Source organism: Callithrix jacchus, chromosome 2 (assembly GCF_049354715.1).
Source record: "Callithrix jacchus isolate 240 chromosome 2, calJac240_pri, whole genome shotgun sequence".
NCBI classification, from domain to species: Eukaryota; Metazoa; Chordata; class Mammalia; order Primates; family Cebidae; genus Callithrix; species Callithrix jacchus.
Window position 1 is genome coordinate 154,888,302 of NC_133503.1, and position 19,656 is coordinate 154,907,957.

Consider the following 19,656-nt stretch of genomic DNA (forward strand, 5'->3'; position numbering starts at 1 on the left):
CACCACCATGCCTGGCTAATTTTTGTATTTTAGTAAAGTCAGAGTTTCACCATGTTGACCAGGATGGTCTCAATCTCTTGACCTTGTGATCCACCTAACTCGGCCTCCCAGAGTGCTGGGATTACAGGCGTGAGCCACCACACCTGGCCAAGTAAAATTCTTAATCCAATATCTGGCACCATGTAGGAAATGTGTGTGATCTCAGAGGAAAAAATGGATGCAAACAGCTGTCAATGGGCATGACCAATAGAACATACACATGAGACTGGTAGGTATCTCGGAATTTCAAATAGGGCCTACTTGAACCTACTTGTAGGGTATGATTTCAGGGTGTTAAAAATCTCCTTCTTTCCAGAGCCAGTTCAGTGTCTGGAAGTCTCAGCCCTGAATTGACTGTGTTACAATCCAGTGTGTTATCTGGAAGTGACAAATGTAATCATGTATGTCATTAACATCTCATTGCCAACTCACTTATCATCTGAAGAAACTAGTCACGCTGGTAGGAAACATGGTCAAGGAGTAGTGAGTGCCTCCAATGCAGTTGTAGCAGATACCATTGGTGCCCCTGGTACTCGCCTACACAACACAGCTCCTTGCTAAAAAAACCCAAAACAAACCTGCAGCTCTTAGAGTGTTTTGTCTTTTTTTCCTAGCTATGGGAGTACATTCAGCCTGTATTCGTCCATTTTCATGCTGCTGATAAAGACATACTTGAGACTGGGTAATTTCTAAAGGAAAAGAGATTTAATGAACTCACAGTTCCACATGGCTGGAGAGGCCTCAAATTAATGGTGGAAGGTGAAAGGCACATCTTACATGGTGGCAGACAAGAGAGAAAAGAGAATCAATAAAAGTGGTTTCCCCTTATGAAGCCATCAGATCTCATGAGATTTATTCACTACCACAAGAACAGTATGATTCAGTCATCTCCCAATGGGTCCATCCCACAACACGTGGGAATTATGGGAGCTACAATTCAAGATGAGATTTGGGTGGGGACACAACCAAACCATATCACAGCCCATGAGCAGGACAAGCTGGAAGGGCTGGAAAGTGAAACTCTGGAGTGGCTCTCAAACAATGATGGTAGGGTGTTGGTGGGTAAGGATCTCGACTTCCCAGACCCTATTTGGAATAGCTCTGAGGAGTGCTCCACACAGTCTCCTGGAGTTCCCAGTGGGATTGTGCTCCAGTTGCCCATAGTGATAAATGCATGAAAATGTACCCTTAATTGGCTTTTTATTCTCTCCCTTCTCACTTTCCTACTTTCCTATCGGTTTCCTGGTGTTGCCTTCCAACAAGACTCTTTACACCAAATCTGTACCTCAGCACCTGGATTTGGGGAAGCCTCCACCAAGATAGCATCGTCCAAGTGTTCAGTTGTGGTCTCCCAGCCTCTTGTTTCTTCTGCCTCTCTGTAGCTCCCACATCTCCAACCACAATTCCAATCCTCAAATTTAGTAATTATTTTTCTAATATTATTTTTCTATTTTAGGGACTATTCAGCTACTACTTCAGGGTGAAACAGGTCCTCAAATATTTCTATTGCATTCTACTTAAGGTAATAAGGAATTGGGTATTGAGAAGTAATGATTATCAGTGCCATATAGAATGACACTTAGAAAGGGGAAAAACTGTCAAGCACCATTTCTCTGCAGAGCTGAAGGCTTCAATTCCCTTGACAACCAATTCCTAAACAATATCAGGGAGTTCCAGTTTGGGCTACAGGTAAGTTATCTGACATCTCTTGTATCAATGCCACCACCTATAACATTTGCAGTTTATACTTGTATTCAGATTTACTGACCTTATGGTATTGTTATAACTGCCTTAAATTCACCAAACTCCTTTGAAAGTATAATTTTATACAGAATTGGAAAATGTTAACATCTCTAAATCCTTTAAGTATGCAATGAACTGAAGAGAACAAACATTTTAGGAAAATTAATAAGGTAATTTACAGCTTAAAGTTCAATATTGCTAAAAGCTGACTAAACTACTGTAGTATTTAGTCAATGATACCAAGGCCAAATCAAGTAACTTTGAAAGCAATCTCTTTCAGACCAAACATACTAATCATTTTCATCACCTTTTCTTTCCTCCTTAGAAAGCAATGGTAATACTTACTAAGTCTTATATAAAAGATGGCTCATTGAAACCCTCAGATAAATAATCATCATCATCATTTATATAGTGCTTTTTCCCCATATGGAGCTCAAAGCATTATCAGATAATTATGAGATTATTTCTATTTTATGCCCAACACAATCCTTGCCTTTATGAAGTAGTTATGAAGTTTTAATTATTATATATCTCCTTAAATGGTTCCAGAAGGAGAGTCTTTTGAATTGATCATTCACTCATTCAATCATTAATCAATCATTAATGGATGCAATACTTTCATTCATCCATCCATCCATTCATTCTTTTTCTAACCCTCATCTATCCATTTACAAATATTTATTAAATAGTCACTGCATATGAGGTCCTCTGCTAAGTTCTGGCCATACAGTGTTGATCAAAACAGGTATGGGCCCCAGAACTCATGGAGCTAATAGCATAGTGAATTCTACAGCAGAAATTCTAGAAACATTTCTGTGATTATTGTATTTCTATCTAAAAAAAATTTTCTTTAAAGGCTAGTCAAGTGAAGCAATGGGAGTGGAGGAGGAACAAAGAAATCCATAACTGATTGTGATCAAGTAGTTGTAAACACTGCACTCAGACCAGCCTAAAATGTTTTGTGAAGTATGTTTTACTAATTAAAGCTCAAACGGTTAATTTGAAGTGTAATACTCTTAATTACACAGATTTAAAAGTGAAAGCACTTGGATGGAGAACAGAGGCTCTAGTCTGTGCAGATTACTGTGGTTTGATCACACTATGAGGTGGGAAACTCTCCAGCACCAGTTCTCCAGTATAGTAAGGCAAGACGGCAGTTCATGGAAATCAATACATCAGCCCACTTCCGTTTTAATGTTGCTGAGTTGCCTTTATTTGAAAAAAAAAAATAAGCAAACAGAAGTGGCAAGTAAGGGAAAGTTTGGGATAGGAATGTTTTAGAGTTTCTTTGATTTGTGGAGTTCATAAATTCTTCGGATTCTCCAAAGCTTCTAAAAGGTCAGATGAATAATCATTCTTTTTCTGAGACAGAGGCTCACCCTGTGGCCCAGGCTGGAGTGCAGTGGTGTGAATTTGGCTCACTGATACCTTTGCCTCCCGGGTTCAAGCAATTCTTGTGCCTCAGTCTCCTGAGTAGCTGGGACTACAGGCATGTGCCACCATGCCTGGCTAATTTTCACATTTTTAGTAAAGAAAGGGTTTCTCCATATTGGTGACACTGGTCTCAAACTCCTAACCTCAGGTGATCCGCCTGTCTCAGCCTCCCAAAGTGCTGGGATTACAGGCATGAGTCACTGAACCCGGCAATAATTATTGTTGATTCATGGAGAAAGCTGAATCATCTATTGCTGAGGGAAATGGAACAGTTCCTTCTGAGACATCTCTGCTGGTCATGTTTTGCCTTGGGTGTCTCTGTGGGAGACATCAGAGGTGTGGGAAGGAGCTGGGTTCTTAAAAGGAATAAATGTGCTTATCTTTATTGATATGATTTTACGATAGCAATTGCTCGTATTTCCTTTTATCTTGTTGGAGGGGGTTGTATGAATCTGGTCATCTAGATTTTTCTCTCTCTTTACCTTTGGACATTTTTGAATCAGGTCTTGTCTGTGTAGACCTAGCCTGGTAGGGCACATAATTTGTTCCCTAGGAATTCTGAATGACTTACACCTGAAGCAAGTCGGTTTTCTGTCTCATGTGCATATCTGTATTATAATAATTTTTGTGCATGTCTCCATTGTAACAAATTTTGGAGCATAGTACATTTATTTACATATCTGTGCTTATTTGCATGTAAACATGGGCATGTCTAGAGTATGAGTTCTTGCAGGGCAGGAATTGTATCTTTTCCTCTTGCTCCAGTGACCTGCTCAGTGTCTGGCAAACAGAAGTGCTTGATGTGTTTGTTGAATGAGTGAGTGAACGAATAAATGAATAAATTTCTCTCTCTACATGCTAAATGGTGGGGATTCTGGAGTCTATTTGGATTGGTTGTTAACATGGCCATCCCATGTGCTGTTGACTGACAACATGTGGGACTGCTTTGATTTTCTAAAACACTGCTAATATTCAGGATATTACTGTATCCAACTGTCTGCCAATGGAGTTGCTTTTGTAGTTTGATTGGAAAAAGTGCTATATTACTTCAAATGATTGTGAAATAATAAAGCAAACAATAACTTGAAATGCCACATGGCAACTTTTCTAAAAACAGTTCTACAAGATCCATTTACAAAATATACATGGATGGAGTATAGAGTGTTATAGACTACTGAGTGCTATGTATTATTTTTATAATAGGAAAAAATGTTTGCCATACAGCAGTATGTGGTTCAGATAAAAATAGCTGGTCAGGTAGACCAGGGAATTTTCTCCATAGTAAGCTATAGTGGAGCAGCAAGGGGGAAATGGTTTATTGATTCAAATGTTACTTTTTCTGAATCAATTCTTGATTCGGGGAAGGTGGAAAGCTAAAGCCATTTAAGATTTGAGAGGGTCTGGGGATAAGGGGATAAAGGCACATGGCTTGCCATTTTTTTGGAACATATATCAGGGATAGAAGTTTTAGGCTTCCAATTTTAATATTTGGATTAGGTGGGATGTATACAACAGAAAGCTTCAAATAATAGTGGATTAAATATTTTCAAATTTAATTTTTATTTTACGTAAAAGAAAAAGTACAGGATTGGCATGTAGGCTCCTTGGTCATCAGCTGCTTCTTTCTATTTCACCGTCACTACCACTTGGCTTCTATTTAACTTTGCCTTGTGGTTCAACGTTGTTGTTGGATCTCTAGCCATCATAGCTACAATCCAGGCAGTAGGAAGGAAGAAGGGGAAAAGGGCACTCCTTCCAGCTTAATCAGCTCACTTTATAGGAACTTCCTATTTCTCATTGACCACTACAGGCAAAGAGAGAGGCTAGAAAATGCCTTGTTTGGGCTGTGCACATTTGTGGTACCAAATAGTATTTGAGTTTTGATGCCAGAGAGCAAGAGAAAAAGACTGAGTAGCAAACTGGCAGTCTCTTTCAAGCAGATTATAGGTAGTTTTGCAGGCTTGGGAATGTCCCATGTCTCTTCAGAGTGATTTTATGTATCTCTGCTCTGACCTAGTATGTATGGAGTTTAAATATTCACTCTCAGAGAGCAATTTTATTCAACCTATTTGTAAGTTCTCAGGGAAAGCCTTAGTGTAAACCCATATGCTGACTAATAGGCTGTCACACAGACATTTACAGCTAAAACCAGAAAAAGAATGTGATCCTTTCATGGTAGAACATAGAAGTGATGAGGAGATTTTTGTCATTCTAGAGTTGACTGATATGACTCAGCAAAAAGACTGGAGAAGTCAACAGGAAGTCAGTGTGTGAAAGCGTGAAAACGGCGCTGAATCAGTTAAGACATAAGGAGCCCAACCATTCAGCCAGGATGCACTTGGTCCTCAAATAACTCATCAGACAACATACCAAGAGCTTTTCAGGCATGTCTCAGTAATCTTGTGAAATTGCAGGGCTTTTGAGACCTCAGGTGCACTGCCCGTGGGCAGGTTGCACTCAGTGTCCTTTCTCCTCACCACAGATGTGTTTGGCTTAGTCACCTTGGGATGCTATAACAAAATATTGCAGATTAAGTGACTTAAACAATAGCAATTTATTTCTCATGATTCCGGAGACTGGGAAGTCTGAGATAATGGTGTGGGCAATTCATTTTCTAGGGAGGGCCCACTTCCTGGCTTATAGATGGCCACCGTCTCACTGTGTCCTCACATAGCCGAGAGAGGGAGAGATTGAGCTCTCTAGTTCTTTTCTTGTAAAGACACTGATCTCATTGGAGCAGGATCCTGCCTTATGAGCTTATTTTACCTTCTCTATCTCCTTATAGACCCCATCACCAAACACAGTCACAGTGAGGGTTAGGCCTTCAACATATGAATTTGGAGCAGGCATGATTCAGTCCACAGTAGTGTTCTTTCCCAAATTAAGAGCTTAGTAAAAAAGGAAGCACTTCCTTGATTGATCGACCAACAGCGCCTTCCTCTAATCAGATAGTTTTCTAAAAACAACCAGGCTTGAAGCACTGCTCTTCATGTCATTTTAGAGTAAGTTGAGATTTAATACGTACAGGAAATAAGAGAGTCAGAAGGCAGTACTAGTTCTTGTAATGGTTACTGCCGAGTTTAAAATGAGGAAACTGAGGCCAGTATAAGAACAATCAGATGCCAATTTATTTATCTCCCGGGCGAGGTTCTGTGGTCCTAAGGAAAGGGGGCCACAGAAGTCGCGCTTGACTTCTCAGGGCAGGGTGTTTTATGGGGGTTAGAGGGGGGCTGGCCTAGGATGAATGGGGTGGGCTGCCATTGGGTAAGGCTTGGCGGGATTTCTTCAATTTTCACGGGTTCACGGGTTCAGCTGTATAGTTTAGTGCTGAGGTTCAAATGCATAGCTTGGTGCTGAGAGTGCATAGTCTAGTGCTGAATATAAACCTGGGGGCAGAATGCAGAAGTGGGCGAGGGGAGCCCACATGGAGGAGCCAGATGCTGAGTAATGTGTTCTGCCTGATAAACTGTTATCAGGCATAGAGAGGGGTGGGTGTTGTTGATCCAGCTCTTAGTAAGGCTATTGGCCTTACAGTTCTGCTATCTGGTTCTAGACTGGTTTAATTGCTTATTTGAATCAATATTGATGTATTTCATGGATTATATCTGGACTTAGTACTGTCACTTTCTATTATAACAGGGCGGACGTGAAATAACGCATACTTTTGTATCTGTGGGAAGGCCAATATACTCTGTCCACAACCACAAGGAAGGGAGAAAGTGGAATGATTAGAATGACAACAGCAAACCACTTTACTCTAAAACCTTTGAGCAGTTGTAAAATCTGGGTATTTGCTTCAATTTGACTTTCAACTTCATTTTGAGGCCATTGATAAAACTCCTCAAAAACAAGTTTCCGAATAAAATACTATGGTCTTTTAGGGTATGTTTGGGAGATATTGGTACATTTAACAAAATACTACTTCCCTGAAGGATGAGGAATGCATTTCAATTGCGGGCTCTATCTTTAGCTGCTTTTCAAAATAAACTATTTATCTTTCAATTTCCAAATTGCCAGGTCTGCCACAGCTGTTGAAATAACCTTCTCTGGCAACCTGATCGGGTATGACTAATGGATATTAACAGCAGGGAATCTAAAATCGAAATACAGCTCTCAAGTTTTAGTGACAACTTTTCAGGATAACTCATCAGCTGGAATTAGGGGCGATGGCAATATTCATTTTGGTTAAAAAGATTTATAATGATATGTTTCATGGATTGAAAATTTAGAGAAAATAGACACAGGACTATTTTTTAATGGTAAGTCCAGAGAATCTTTAACTTTTTCCTTTTCTTTTGTTGTAAAATATAGTCTGGGATTTCATAATCAGTATATTTTTAATAAATCAAAATGTTTAAGATGAGATATTTAAAGAACCTTCTTTTACTATTTTCTCAATAATTTAAAAATTATTACTCTCAATAATTTTAGTTAAACCTAACTTTTTTTTAAACACAGTGCTTTCATTTCTCTAAGTATTCATAGTGCAGGGTAGTGATGGTTTCTAAGAACCATGACAAAAGATAAGCAAATAAACAACCAACCAAAAGCATCTATTTCTATATGCGTGTAAGATAACTTGATTTTTCCTGGAAATGAGAACTCATTATCCACCAAAACCCAAATTAAGTATAGTGGCTGAGATTAATCTTTTGGCTTCTGACTGTTGAAGCCATCCCCCAGCAATCTCCCAATGTGCTCCTCCATCCAAATTAGAAATTTTTACTTCTCTAATCACTGGACAACCACAGTCCAAGACAGCTGAGATCCTCCAGTGGTCATACTGAACTGCACTTTGGTCTGAAGCCATCGGTTCACACTGAAAGATTTATTACAATCCCTTGACATCATTTGTTGTCTTTAAGAAGTTACTGAGGATGTTCATTATCAGTGGCTTTCAGATTTGCCCATTTATTAGTATCAACTGAGTTGCTCTGAAAATATGTAGATTTTCAGGCCCACCCCAAGCCTATTCAATCTGAATTTCTAGGCAAGAGATCAAGAATACAAATAATCTTAGGTGGTTCTAATGCAGTTGGTGGGGATATGGGAAACAAGGCACAGTATCCTTCTTACGAGGACCATGGAAAAAAGTTCTCTCTAGTTTTAGTTCCAGCACCAGGGGTGCTACTTCTGGGCAAATAATTTATTTTTATTTCCTGGATACTGTAATTCATATAATGAATTGTGTTGCTCTTTCTTGCATTGGCCAAAGCATAGAGCCAAATGTGAATCCTAACAAATGTATGTAGAGAAACTTGTGGCACTATCAGTACCATGTAACCATTTGGCCTTCATTTTCTCTTTCTTACTCTCATTTCCCCTTTGTCTCAATACCTTCAGCAATTTATTTTTAATTCTGCATTTTTGTACATTCCTTTAAATCCTTTCTGGAACAAAATGCGACATATATTAGAAATACTTTCCAAATATTTGTATAAGCTACTTATTTGAATTGGGATATTTATATTTAAAAAACACAAACTCGTAGAAGCTTAGAGTAGAATGGAGTTGCCAGGGGATGGGGGTGGTGGGGAAATAGGGAGCTGCGATTCAACTGGCATAAAGTTTCAGTTATACGAGATAAAGCAGTTCTAAGATCTGCACTGCAAGATCAGGCCCATAGTTAACAACACTGTATCTTACCCTTAAACATTTGTTGAAAGGGCCTATCTCATGTTAAATGTTCTTGCAACAATGAAAAGAAAACAACCCAACAATTTAGGATGATCCAGCAGAAGTCACAGCATAACCTGCTTGAAAGTGGTACTGTTACTGTTCTATTCAGTGACCTTTTTGCCCTGTGGGTAGAATGGGGGTAGATATTACTTCACGTGATAAAAGACAAACAGAGAGTCTTCTAAATTTTATTTAAAATCAAACCAGCAAGGTAGAAATACATGAGTGATACAAGTGAGAAAGAACTTGATTGCCTAATAAAATACAGGTGCAAAAATGGACCCCATCTGTGCTCTGCTTTATCTACGTCCGACTATAACCTGCGAGCATATTAGGAAAAAAGAAGCCAGTGCATCCAAGAAAATCATTTGTAACTTAATTTGCATGAGATGGGGCAAGGTTGCTTTTGATCCAATTCTGGTATTTCTTGGTTAACAGGGTGTAGATTCCAGGCTTCTTGGCAACACCACATTGATCACCTCCAGAGACTATGGCATGGAAGACACCTTTACAGATCAGTGGGCCCCCTGAGTCACCCTGGAAAGAAGAAAAAGGGCAAATACATGGTGAGAAGCTGTTGAGAATTTTTTTTTTTACCACCAACTGTTGATTGCTCAAAGGATTCTTAAGTGGGTCCTTGCTTTCTTTATGTCCTGAAGAGTGTCTGACACGGCCTCTTACTGGGTATGGGTTCTCTATGTGTCTGTCTCTGTTGAGGACTATGTTTCTGCCTACCTGCTTCTCTGCTTATGTCTTTGTCTATGACCAGGCTTCTGCTTCTGTCTCTGTGTCCATGTCTATGTCTCTGTTTTGTCCCTATCTAGTCTACATCCCTCTGGGAATCAATGGCTATTGACTTTTATTTATTAAAGGATACATAAAGTTTTGAATAATCTACTGAAATAAAATTATCTTTTAAAATTGTATGTTTCATTTTGATTCTCACAGACCTAAAATCAGGTTGCTATTGAGACTAGCAGAAAATAGCAATGTATTGTAATAACTGTCTTGATGGTAGGAATTATATGTTCTCTGTTATTCTTTTTTTTTTTGCATCCTCACATGGTTGGACATAGTGCTATGTATTTGTATATGTACCATACTTAGTAAAAACTTAGTGAATGAAACGATTTTTGAAGACTCACTATAACAGCAAAACATATAACTAAATTCTATCAAGTGAAGTGAAAGAGCTATAGAGGGGATGGCATGGCCTTCTGATGAAGAGCTGGCTTTTACATTTGAAGACCAGCCTTACTCTGTGCTGATGTTCACATTGCAAACTACAATGCCTTGTACTCTGGTCAACCATGTTAACAGATGTTTAGGAGGGAGATGGTCTTGGGTACTGCAGATGCACAAGACATTTGAAGTCATCATATCCTCTCCCCTAATAGTACTTAATATAGTATGAGCTGAATACTATATTCTAATTTTTTTTAATTAGTAATTCATTTGTGCTACATATTAGTATAGTTCATATAAATGTGAACACCTATTTTTTTCCTTACTATCTCTATAAACAAAAGATTTTGAAAAATATAATGACTCTTGTTCCTTTTTTTTTAAGGCAGGGTTTCACTTTGTCACCCAGGCTGAAATGCAGGGGCAAGATCTCGGCTCACTACAGCCTCAACCTCCTAGGTTCAGGTGATCCTCCCACCTCAGCCTCCTGAGTAGGTGGGACTACAGGCATTTGCCACCATGCCTGGTTAATTTTTGTATTTTTTTTAGAGACAGATTTTCACCATGTTGCCCAGGCTGGTCTTGAACTTGTGAGTTCAAGGGATCCACCCACCTTCGCCTGCCAAAGTGCCAGGATTACAGGTGTGAGCTACCATGCCCTGCCTTTTGTTCCTTTTTTGTCAGTCAGCACCATGCCCTGCCTTTTGTTCCTTTTTTGTCAGTCAGCGGTATGGTCTAAATGTTTGATTCCTCCAAATTCATATGTTGAAATCCTCACTCCCAAGGTCATGGTATTAGGAGGTAGGGCATTTGGGAGGTGATTAGGTCATGGAGGTGAAGGCTTCATGAATGAGATTAGTTTCCTTATTAAAGAGGCCTAAGACAGACCCCTCACCCCATCCACCATATGAGGTTAGAGTGAACAGAAGCCGTTTATGAACCAGAAAGTAGGCCCTCCCCAGACACCAAATCTTCTGGTTCCTTGATCTTGATCTTGAATAGAATAAAGTTCTGTTATTCATAAGCCACCAAGTTTATGGTAGTTTGTTACAGCAGCCCAAACAGACAAAGACAGTCAGTCAATATTACTTATGAAACACATACTGTATAATTGAGCTTTTTGCATCTGAGTCTTGTAAGACCTTATTGATTAATCTGCAAGGTGGCTCTTTAAATAAGTTATTTTCTAATCACTACTAGTGACTTCAGGGTTGGTAGACTTTCTTTCTTTCTTTCTTTTTTTTTTTTTTGAGATGGAGTCTCACGCTGTCACCCAGGCTGGAGTACAATGGTGCAATCTCGGCTCACTGCAACCTCCACCTCCTAGTTCAAGCGATTCTCCTGCCTCAGTCTCCTGAGTAGCTGGGACTACAGGTGCATGCCACCATGCCCTGCTAATTTTTGTATTTTTTTTAGTAGAGACGGGGTTTTACCATATTGGTGAGGTTGGTCTCGAACTGCTGACCTTGTGATCCACCTGCCTCTGCCTCCCAAAGTGATGAGATTAAAAGCATGAGCCACTATGCCCGGCCTGTTGATAGACTTTCTAAGGAGGATAACACCTCTCATAGGAATCCTGTAAAAGTTGTCAGATCTAGTCTATTATCCTGATTAACAAACATTTAGTGGGTGCTTATGAAGCACTGGGGAAGTTTTTACACTCCATTCACATGGGTAGATGAAAAAGAATAGAGAATCCTGCACGGGAATGGAGAGAAAGTTTTTTGAATTGTGGTTTTGTTTTCTCTATGTCCTTCCTTTCTCCTCATTGTCAGTGAGCAAGAAAGACTTGGCTACTGTACCATGCTCCGAGATGCCTGTTTGAAAGAGAGATGCTTACCTTACAGGAGTCCTTCTGGCCTTTGGCATCTCCTGCACAGACCATGTCTTGGGTGATATAAGGGTCGTGGTCATAATAACTTTGGCTGTTGCAAAGTTTTCGACTTAAGACAGTAACAGTGACTTCTTTCAGGGTATCAGAAGGGCGTAATAAATCTGGGTCGGTGGCTCCCCAGCCAGTAACCTGGCATTTGGTTCCAGATCTAAGAGAGGTTTTGGAGCTTGGGTGTAGCAGCTGGACATGCTTGTTGAGTTTTGCGGCTGTTTGAAGCTGACAGATTGAAAAAAGACAGAATTATCATTCTTTCCCAGTAGTATTCTGGTGCTAGCCTGTGCGTTGTATGTGTGGTCCCTCTGTCTTAGGCGGGCGTCCCTGTCCTGGAATCTACTTTGATGGTGGCCTGCAGCTGCATTTGTGGTTGTTGCTTTTCTGACCGTGCTCTTTACTCCCTGAGGAGCTCACTGAGGCTTGGGGAGGAAACTTACAGAGAGCAGGAATTTTGTCCAGTCTCGAGCAAACTGGCCTTTGCCCTGCATTGGATAGTTTTGTGTGGAATAACATCCATAGGTCATGACTTTGAGGGCTGGGCTGCTTCCTGCTGGATAGGACCCTTGAGTATGGTCTAGACTAAGTTTGGACTAGACTAAATGTGGTCTAGACTAAGTTGTAACTCACTGCTCAACCCCTGAAGTCAGCTGGTTGGCTCTGTTGTATAAACAACTATAGTATTTTTTACTTGCTAATGAGAAAAGCATTTGGGAGAAAAGCTTTCAGTGTGGATCCTTGGGCCTGTGAAGATGTTCCCCTCCTATATATGTGAGCATCAGAGTGGCTTTTTCTTGTATAAACACAGCCCTGGTGCATTTGTGATAAAATTCTTGTTTCTTTCAAGACAGTATGAGGAATAACATGGGCCCTTATAAAATATATCAGAATCACCTCAAACACGGGGAGGGTCCTAACAAAATGCTTTTGTGTGGGTGACTTAACTAATTGAGCCATCCTGTATAAAAATGTTGACAAAATTGAAGAAAGGCAACGCTACTACCTACCTTAACCAGCATGATATCATTTGATGGAAGATTTGATGTAAATCTTGAGAATGGTATGAATTTTTTAATCTTAAATGTTTGTTTGGAGGCTTCATTCTTTGAGAGAGAGTGTGCACCTAAAACCACAGTGGGAGACTGGCCTTTGGCAAACCTAAAAAAGCAAAGAGCATGAAAGCAGCAGAATGATTTCCAAATCCCCCAGTGGGGAGTAGAGATGGTGGAGAGGGTTATATACATAGAGAAACAAGGGCTATCTCCAAGGTAACCTGCTTACGATTAGGTAGAGTGACGAAGGTCTCAGTGGACCCCAGCATGACTTGATATTAAGGGCCAAATGACTTGTCCTTAATCCCACCCCAAACCAATTCCCTGGCATTGCAAAAGAGTATCAGAACTTGTATCCAACTGGGGGAAGAAAAAGGAGTAAAATCCTACTTGACTTAGATCAAGTGTAAAACAAAATTGTGTTCATTTATGTTAAAATAAAGGAAATTACATTTCTTGAGTTTGTAGTTTGAGATTTACACCAATTACAATTAATATTTTTTTATTGTGCTAAAACCTATGTAACAAAATTTACCATTTTAACCATTCTTAAATGTACCATTTAGTGGTGTGAAGGACATGTATATTGTTGTTTGTCCACCACTATCATCTCCAGAACCCCAGAACTTTTTTATCTTCCCAACATTAAGTGTTTCAATAATTAAGGTAGCCAGGTGTGGTGGCTCACACCTGTAATCCCAGCAACTTGGGAGACTGAGGTGGGAGGATCATTTGAGGCCAGGAATTTGAGACCAGCCTGGGTAACACAGTGAGACCCCCAGCTCTAAAAAAAAAAAAAAAAAAAAATTAACGAGGTACCGTGGTGAATGCCTATAGTCTCAACTATTTGAGAGGCTGAAGCAGGAGGATTGCTTGAGCCCAGGAGCTGGAGGCTAAAGTGATTGTGCAGTGGTGATTGTGCTAGTGTGATTGTGCAGTGGTGATATAACAATACCCATCTCTAAAACCATAAATAAAAATAAATAAATTTAAGACCCCCACCCTGCACTTGCTCATCCACATGTATCCTGTCCCTCAATTAGAATGAAGATTTGGACAAGAAAGGAAAACTTTCCTCAAACTGAGGAAACAGTGCTAATTTGAAATGAAGACACTTTAAGGTTAGTAGCCATTCCAATGGGGAGATTTTGAGGGTACAAACTGGTGAGTCAGGTGAAGAAACAGGTTTGTTTTTTAGCTTTTTTTTTTTTTGAGATGGAGTCTCGCTCTGTTGCCCAGGCTGGAGTGCAGTGGTGTGAATTCAGCTCACTGCAACTTCTGTCTCCCGGGTTCAAGTGATTATCCTGCTTCAGCCTCCTGAGTAGCTGGGACTACAGGCGTGTGCCACCACACCTGGCTAATTTTTGTATTTTTGGTAGAGATGGGGTTCTGCCATGTTGGCCGGACTGGTCTCGAACTCCTGACCTCAGGTAATCCACCAGCCTCAGCCTCCCAAAGTGCTGGGATTACAGGTGTGAGCCACCATGCCTGGCCAGGTTTGTTTTTTAAATCTCTGGTCATACACAGTTCTAGTACCATTGTTTCAATAGTGCCACAATTGATCTGATTTACTCTTTGTTGGATAAAATTACATTTACAGCAGTGATAAAGTAGAAAAAAATTTTTTGGAGATTTTGACAGTACCGTAGAGCCATTTGTATACTACAGATACATTCCATTGCAGTGTCTGTCTTTATGAAAGCCACCTCAGATCTTTTAATTGTGTTTATTTGTCTATGTGTAACTATTTCTTTGCTACTTGAAAAAGCTACCAAAGCAGATTGCAGTAAAAACACACATACTCATGCATGTAGATTAATAAAGATCAATAAAAGTTATAAAGAGCCCAGAAACATACAGAAAAAGGAAGACATGATTGTTTCAGATTTGGACAATGAGCAAATGCCTGCGGTGGGGTGGGTTTGCTTATGGCAGAGCTGTGACTGCCTGCAATGACCACTTTTTGGTGATTTGCTTTCCATCAAAAGAGTTTATTTTGATTTATTTTGGGAATTCCAGCTCTATTTGTCGAAAAGTTTGCCTATTGCAAAATCAGGATGGGGTTGAAATTTCTCATAGGATGTGGATCGGATTTCCTAGGATTGATTTGGATTCAAATTCAACATACCCACTAAACCCAAAACTTTGTAGGAGAAGAATGATATAAAGTCTCCAGGATGAATGTCCTAACAGTAAGGTGGGCACGTGCATAGACAACTCATACAAAGAAGGCTGCCAGGTACAAATACAAGGTGTGGAGGGTGGATTTTCACTAAGGGAGGGATGCTGGAAAAATGTCTGGGTTTCTTTCAGCTTTTACTAATTTCCTTGGCTAGTTATTGCCTTTGAAATGTTTTGGTTATTTTTGTCTCCACTGGGACATGTTAAAACCTAAAACAACCCAAGCAGACCACTGGACTTTTAATTTCTAGATACTCTTCAACTGTAATCTGTGCTACTGAGGTCAAATTTTCTGCCCACAGGATACCTGGAATTACTTGAGTTCTGGGATCCCACCTCCTTAGCTAAACTGAAGTCTGAATTCACACAGAGGAGAAGTAATAATACCCTGTCTTTCAACTGCACAACACAATGTTTCCCCAAGTGAGGTCTTCAGACTTGCTTCAGAATCATCTGGAGGTGTTGGTGTAAAATGTGGTTTCCTGAGTCCCACCCTGAACTTAACTGAAAAAGAACCACATACAGAGCAGAACTACAGTGCGGCTTATAGTAGGTCTGCTGAAGACATCTGTAAACGTTGCTTCGATTGAGCCTAATGACAACTTTTCTCAGGCTGTATATTCCTTACCAGTAAAAGGTTGTTCTTTAACTGGTCCAAGGTGACACACCTCAAAATAGGGGAGGCAGGACCCAAATTTAGCTTTTGGTGATTCCCAGTCCAGTGTTCCTTCCTCAATCCCTCTTTGAGTCCCATGCCAACCCCCTTCAAGCCTCTTCTTTTCTCTGCCAGCCTGCCTGGATGCTCAGCAGTGCTTCTGCTTAGACCCACCCCTTGAGATCTGGCAGCAAAGGCAGGGTCCCTATGTTTTGGAGATTTCTCTTGCCTAAGAAAGAGGGAGAAGAACTTGGCTGTCAGACAGGGAGGGTTTCCCAGTCTTATCTCATCAACATCAGATTAGTTTGTCAATTATTACCATGGAAGGCACAGATAATCATATAATAATACTCGATAACATCTATTAAGTTCTTTATGTTTATGCTAAGCATTTTATATAGCTTCCCTCATTTAAACCTCACAGCAGCATGGTGAGATAAGTATTATGACAATCCCCATTTTATAGACGAAGAAATTGAGGTTCAGGTATATGAATAAACTTGAGGAAGTTTGCCTCCAGGAGGCAAATTTGGGCAGGATTAAAGCTCAGTTGGCTTGAATCTAGAGCCTGACATTGAACCATTTTTCTCCAGGAGCCTTGAGTCTTTGAGATGGAGTGAGGCCATGTGGAAGAGCTGTGGAAGGTTCCATCTAACAACTTGCTAGGCAGGTTAGGGCTGGGGGAAGTGCTCTGTGAGGCAGGCACTGGGGGAGACTCAGGAGGATAGGGAAGAACAGCTGGTGACAATTTTGCCTCTGGTGAGTAAAAAATGCTAAAAATAAGTTTGTACAAGACATTTTTACCAGTTTCCTTTTATATTTAAATGGTAACTAATAAAGGGGCCGGGATACTGAGGGACGAACTGTGTGGATGGCTGGTGAGGAGGAGCACTCCCAAGTTTGGCCCACTTCGCAGTTTTGCTGAGAGAGAGGCTTGGGGACAAACTATTCCCACAGGATACTGGGGAGTACATTTGTGGGAAGCCACCATTGAGCTATTTCGCAAATATTTTGAATTTCATAAATCTTAATATTTTTCCAACCACTGATCTGCCTACTTTTTACACCCAAATGTCCTGTAGAGGAAATTTGATATACATATTTTGGAGTTCTTTTTTTATACTCCAGCCATTAAAAATGATATTTAGCAATAGTTTGTTTTAAGGAAAAAAAACCTCCAAGACCTCTCTCTTAGTCTTTTTTATAATCTCTTTCCCCAATTTGAGAATCCACTTCTGAGTTAAATCCACTTGACAAAATTTAAAATTCAACTTAGTAATGTTATTTAACTTCCTATAACACTTTATGACTAGCGAAGTACTTCTTCATACGTCATGTTTCAGGCTTAGCAAAACAACAACAAAACAAAACAAACAAAAAAAAACCAAAGAGATAAAGAAAGATCCTTCAATGTATTTCCTTCTTTCTATCTAGCATTTGCTGAACATTTAGAAGTCAAGCTCTGTGTCTGGGGAGGTTATAGACCATTTGAATGTGTATCATGAGTATGTTTGAAGATACGCATATTTTGCATCAAATGAACATTTATTGACAGTTCCCCACTCTGCCTCTCTGGTCTCGAGGGTCCAAGTGCCCTGGAGAAGAGAGAAATGATGGGGATGAGAGTATGATTTCTATGAGGGCAAGAACCCCATGTAAATAAAGTAACCATATTAAATTTGAAATAAGTGGCTTGCTACTTAGAGATAGCAGAAGATATCCCTGTCTGCAGGCTTCAAAACTTTTAATTTGTGATCAATCAGTTCCATTTAAATGGGGCAATCACACAAAACCTCCAAAACATGGAGAAGTAAATCAATTCAGTTGTTCTGTTTAAATATAGACAATGCCTAGAGAGCAAACCATTACAGCTAAGATAGATCTTTAAGTGAAAGAAAGGGAGAAGCCTCTATCTCAGCTTATTAGGCAAGAGACATAAGGAAACATACAAACAAAAAACAAAACCAAAAAACCCAAGCAAACAAACAAAACAACAAATATCACATTAGTTTTCTACTGGCATTTCCTTTTGTGTTGATTGCAGCCTCCCAAGAGGGATTTTGTGCTTTATTAGCTGATGTGAGAGAATCCTAGGCTGAAATGGACTTCGGGAGGTTTTACTTCGTCTTCAGAAAAGCTTTCATTCTAAGTATCCCCAAAAATAACTCTCTCATTATCTTTCTCTTTTTAGAAGTGATCGATAACTTGTTCGTTTCCACCTAGGAAAGTTGTGAGGGGTGAGTAGTTACTGTTAGGAGTGGCAAAGTAGGCTTCTGGTACGTATAATACTAATGATCAAAGCTGCAACTTTTTATGCTTCCTAAATGTGCCAAGCATGCTGAAATACTGAAATAGATACTACTTAATTCTCAGACCCCATGAAGCAGGTGTGATATGATTATTACCCCTTTGTAAGATGGGGAAGCTAAGAGCACAGAGCAAGCTCAGGTTGTCTGATTTCCTCTTGAGCAGTGTGATCTAACAAGATCAAGAGCACTGCTGCTTCAGGTATTACTGTTGCTGTGTTCCCCGGCATTCTACAGAGAGGTTGAATTTGTCTAATGTCTTGCCTGGGAAAAGCAGCCCAGATCTCTCTGAAAAGGAAAACCCAGGCCAGAAGGCGTGGGTGTGGAAGAAGGTAAATAAACCCCACCAGTTGGTAATGACCACAGAAGCTAAGAGTTGATCAAATTCTCGCTCAGGAGAGGTAAGCTTCTCTTCTAGCTCTAATAACTTGCAGGAAAAACACATGCCTGGAAAAGTATGGAGGACTCACCGATAGTGGCAGTGGGCTGCTGTTAGCACCCACTGGGGATCGATCAGAACACCTCCACAAATGTGATGTCCGCCATACTGGATGGAGGCCATAAATGGCCTGGAATGAGGTGACACTTCTTTTCCTCCAATAATTTCCATATTGAAACCTACAAAAGTAGACCAAAAGATATCACAAAAAAGATCTAAACAAAATGTTTCATGTAATTCTTCCACTGACAGTCGCTGTATTATTTTCAAAGCTTAAAAAGCAACAACCCTACTTAAGAGTTACAATAATTTTGCTGATGCAAAATTTGTATAGTGCATTACAGTTCAGAAAGATAGAAATGATTGTGAAAATAATTTCCATCTATAATATAACAATATCGTCAGTAGAACGTCATTTAATATTTACATGTAGATATAGGAGATACTTACACTCAGAAGTCATATAAGCTCCAACTATTAGGAAAAACAGAGAGAAAGAAGAAAACATAGTCCTTTTAAAGACTTAGATTTAAGCAGGCCAGATGAAATGCTCTGATCCTATGATGAAGGAAGAAGATTCTGAAGACTGAATTTTGTTCTTACAAGCTTTGACTTTCTAACCACAAGTGCTCTAGAGGTTAAGATTTTTCTCACATCTAAGTGTAAATGCATGTATCCGTTTGAGGACTTTAAGTTGTGTGCTTTTAGCACTTTTTCGGGAGAGGTATGTGCGACATAACAAACTCATATCTGGAGATACCATCTCTAATATCTGTATCAGAGCATTTGTGGTATAAATGAAATTTATACTACATATATAACATTTATAAATTAAAAATATCCATGCCGTAAGAATGTAATGAAGTTGCAGACAGAGTTCAAAGGGGTGCATTGCTCTAAAGCAATACTTACTATTTTTCCTGGCACAAAATGGTGCCTATTATATTCATTCTTCTCTCTTTTTCATCTGGACATAGATTTATGATGAAGGGAGACATGGACCTTGCACAGATCATGGTTACTTCACAATGTGACTTAGCTAAAGCCTGAGCACCATC

General features: G+C 39.7%; 1 protein-coding gene and 1 long non-coding RNA gene across 2 annotated transcripts; one reads left to right on the plus strand and one right to left on the minus strand.

The window, feature by feature from the left end:
- Positions 1-9,270: 9,270 nt before the first annotated feature.
- GZMK (granzyme K) lies at positions 9,271-19,179 on the minus strand. The gene is made up of 5 exons (XM_002744964.6): positions 19,049-19,179; positions 18,630-18,777; positions 12,973-13,123; positions 11,921-12,190; positions 9,271-9,432 (listed from the first exon to the last, which is right to left on the minus strand). Exons 1-5 carry the CDS (start codon positions 19,104-19,106, stop codon positions 9,271-9,273), a joined length of 789 nt encoding a protein of 262 aa, XP_002745010.1. The 5' UTR covers positions 19,107-19,179.
- On the plus strand, positions 9,334-18,630 carry LOC128931380 (uncharacterized). Its single transcript, XR_008479722.2, has 3 exons — positions 9,334-9,461; positions 14,061-14,138; positions 15,097-18,630. It is a non-coding gene; the product is annotated as an uncharacterized LOC128931380 (long non-coding RNA).
- Positions 19,180-19,656: the final 477 nt, after the last annotated feature.

What these genes read in the sequence shown, in the direction of transcription:
- GZMK (XM_002744964.6), bottom strand. Translation starts at nt 19,106, where the DNA reads ATGTTTTCTTCTTTCTCTCTGTTTTTCCTAATAGTTGGAGCTTATATG. An exon ending in ATGATATCATGCTGGTTAAG is followed by an intron (nt 12,191 to 12,972) that starts GTAGGTAGTAGC and finishes TCAATCTGTCAG; the next exon opens with CTTCAAACAGCCGCAAAACT. An exon ending in GCCAGAAGGACTCCTGTAAG is followed by an intron (nt 9,433 to 11,920) that starts GTAAGCATCTCT and finishes TCTTCTTTCCAG; the next exon opens with GGTGACTCAGGGGGCCCACT.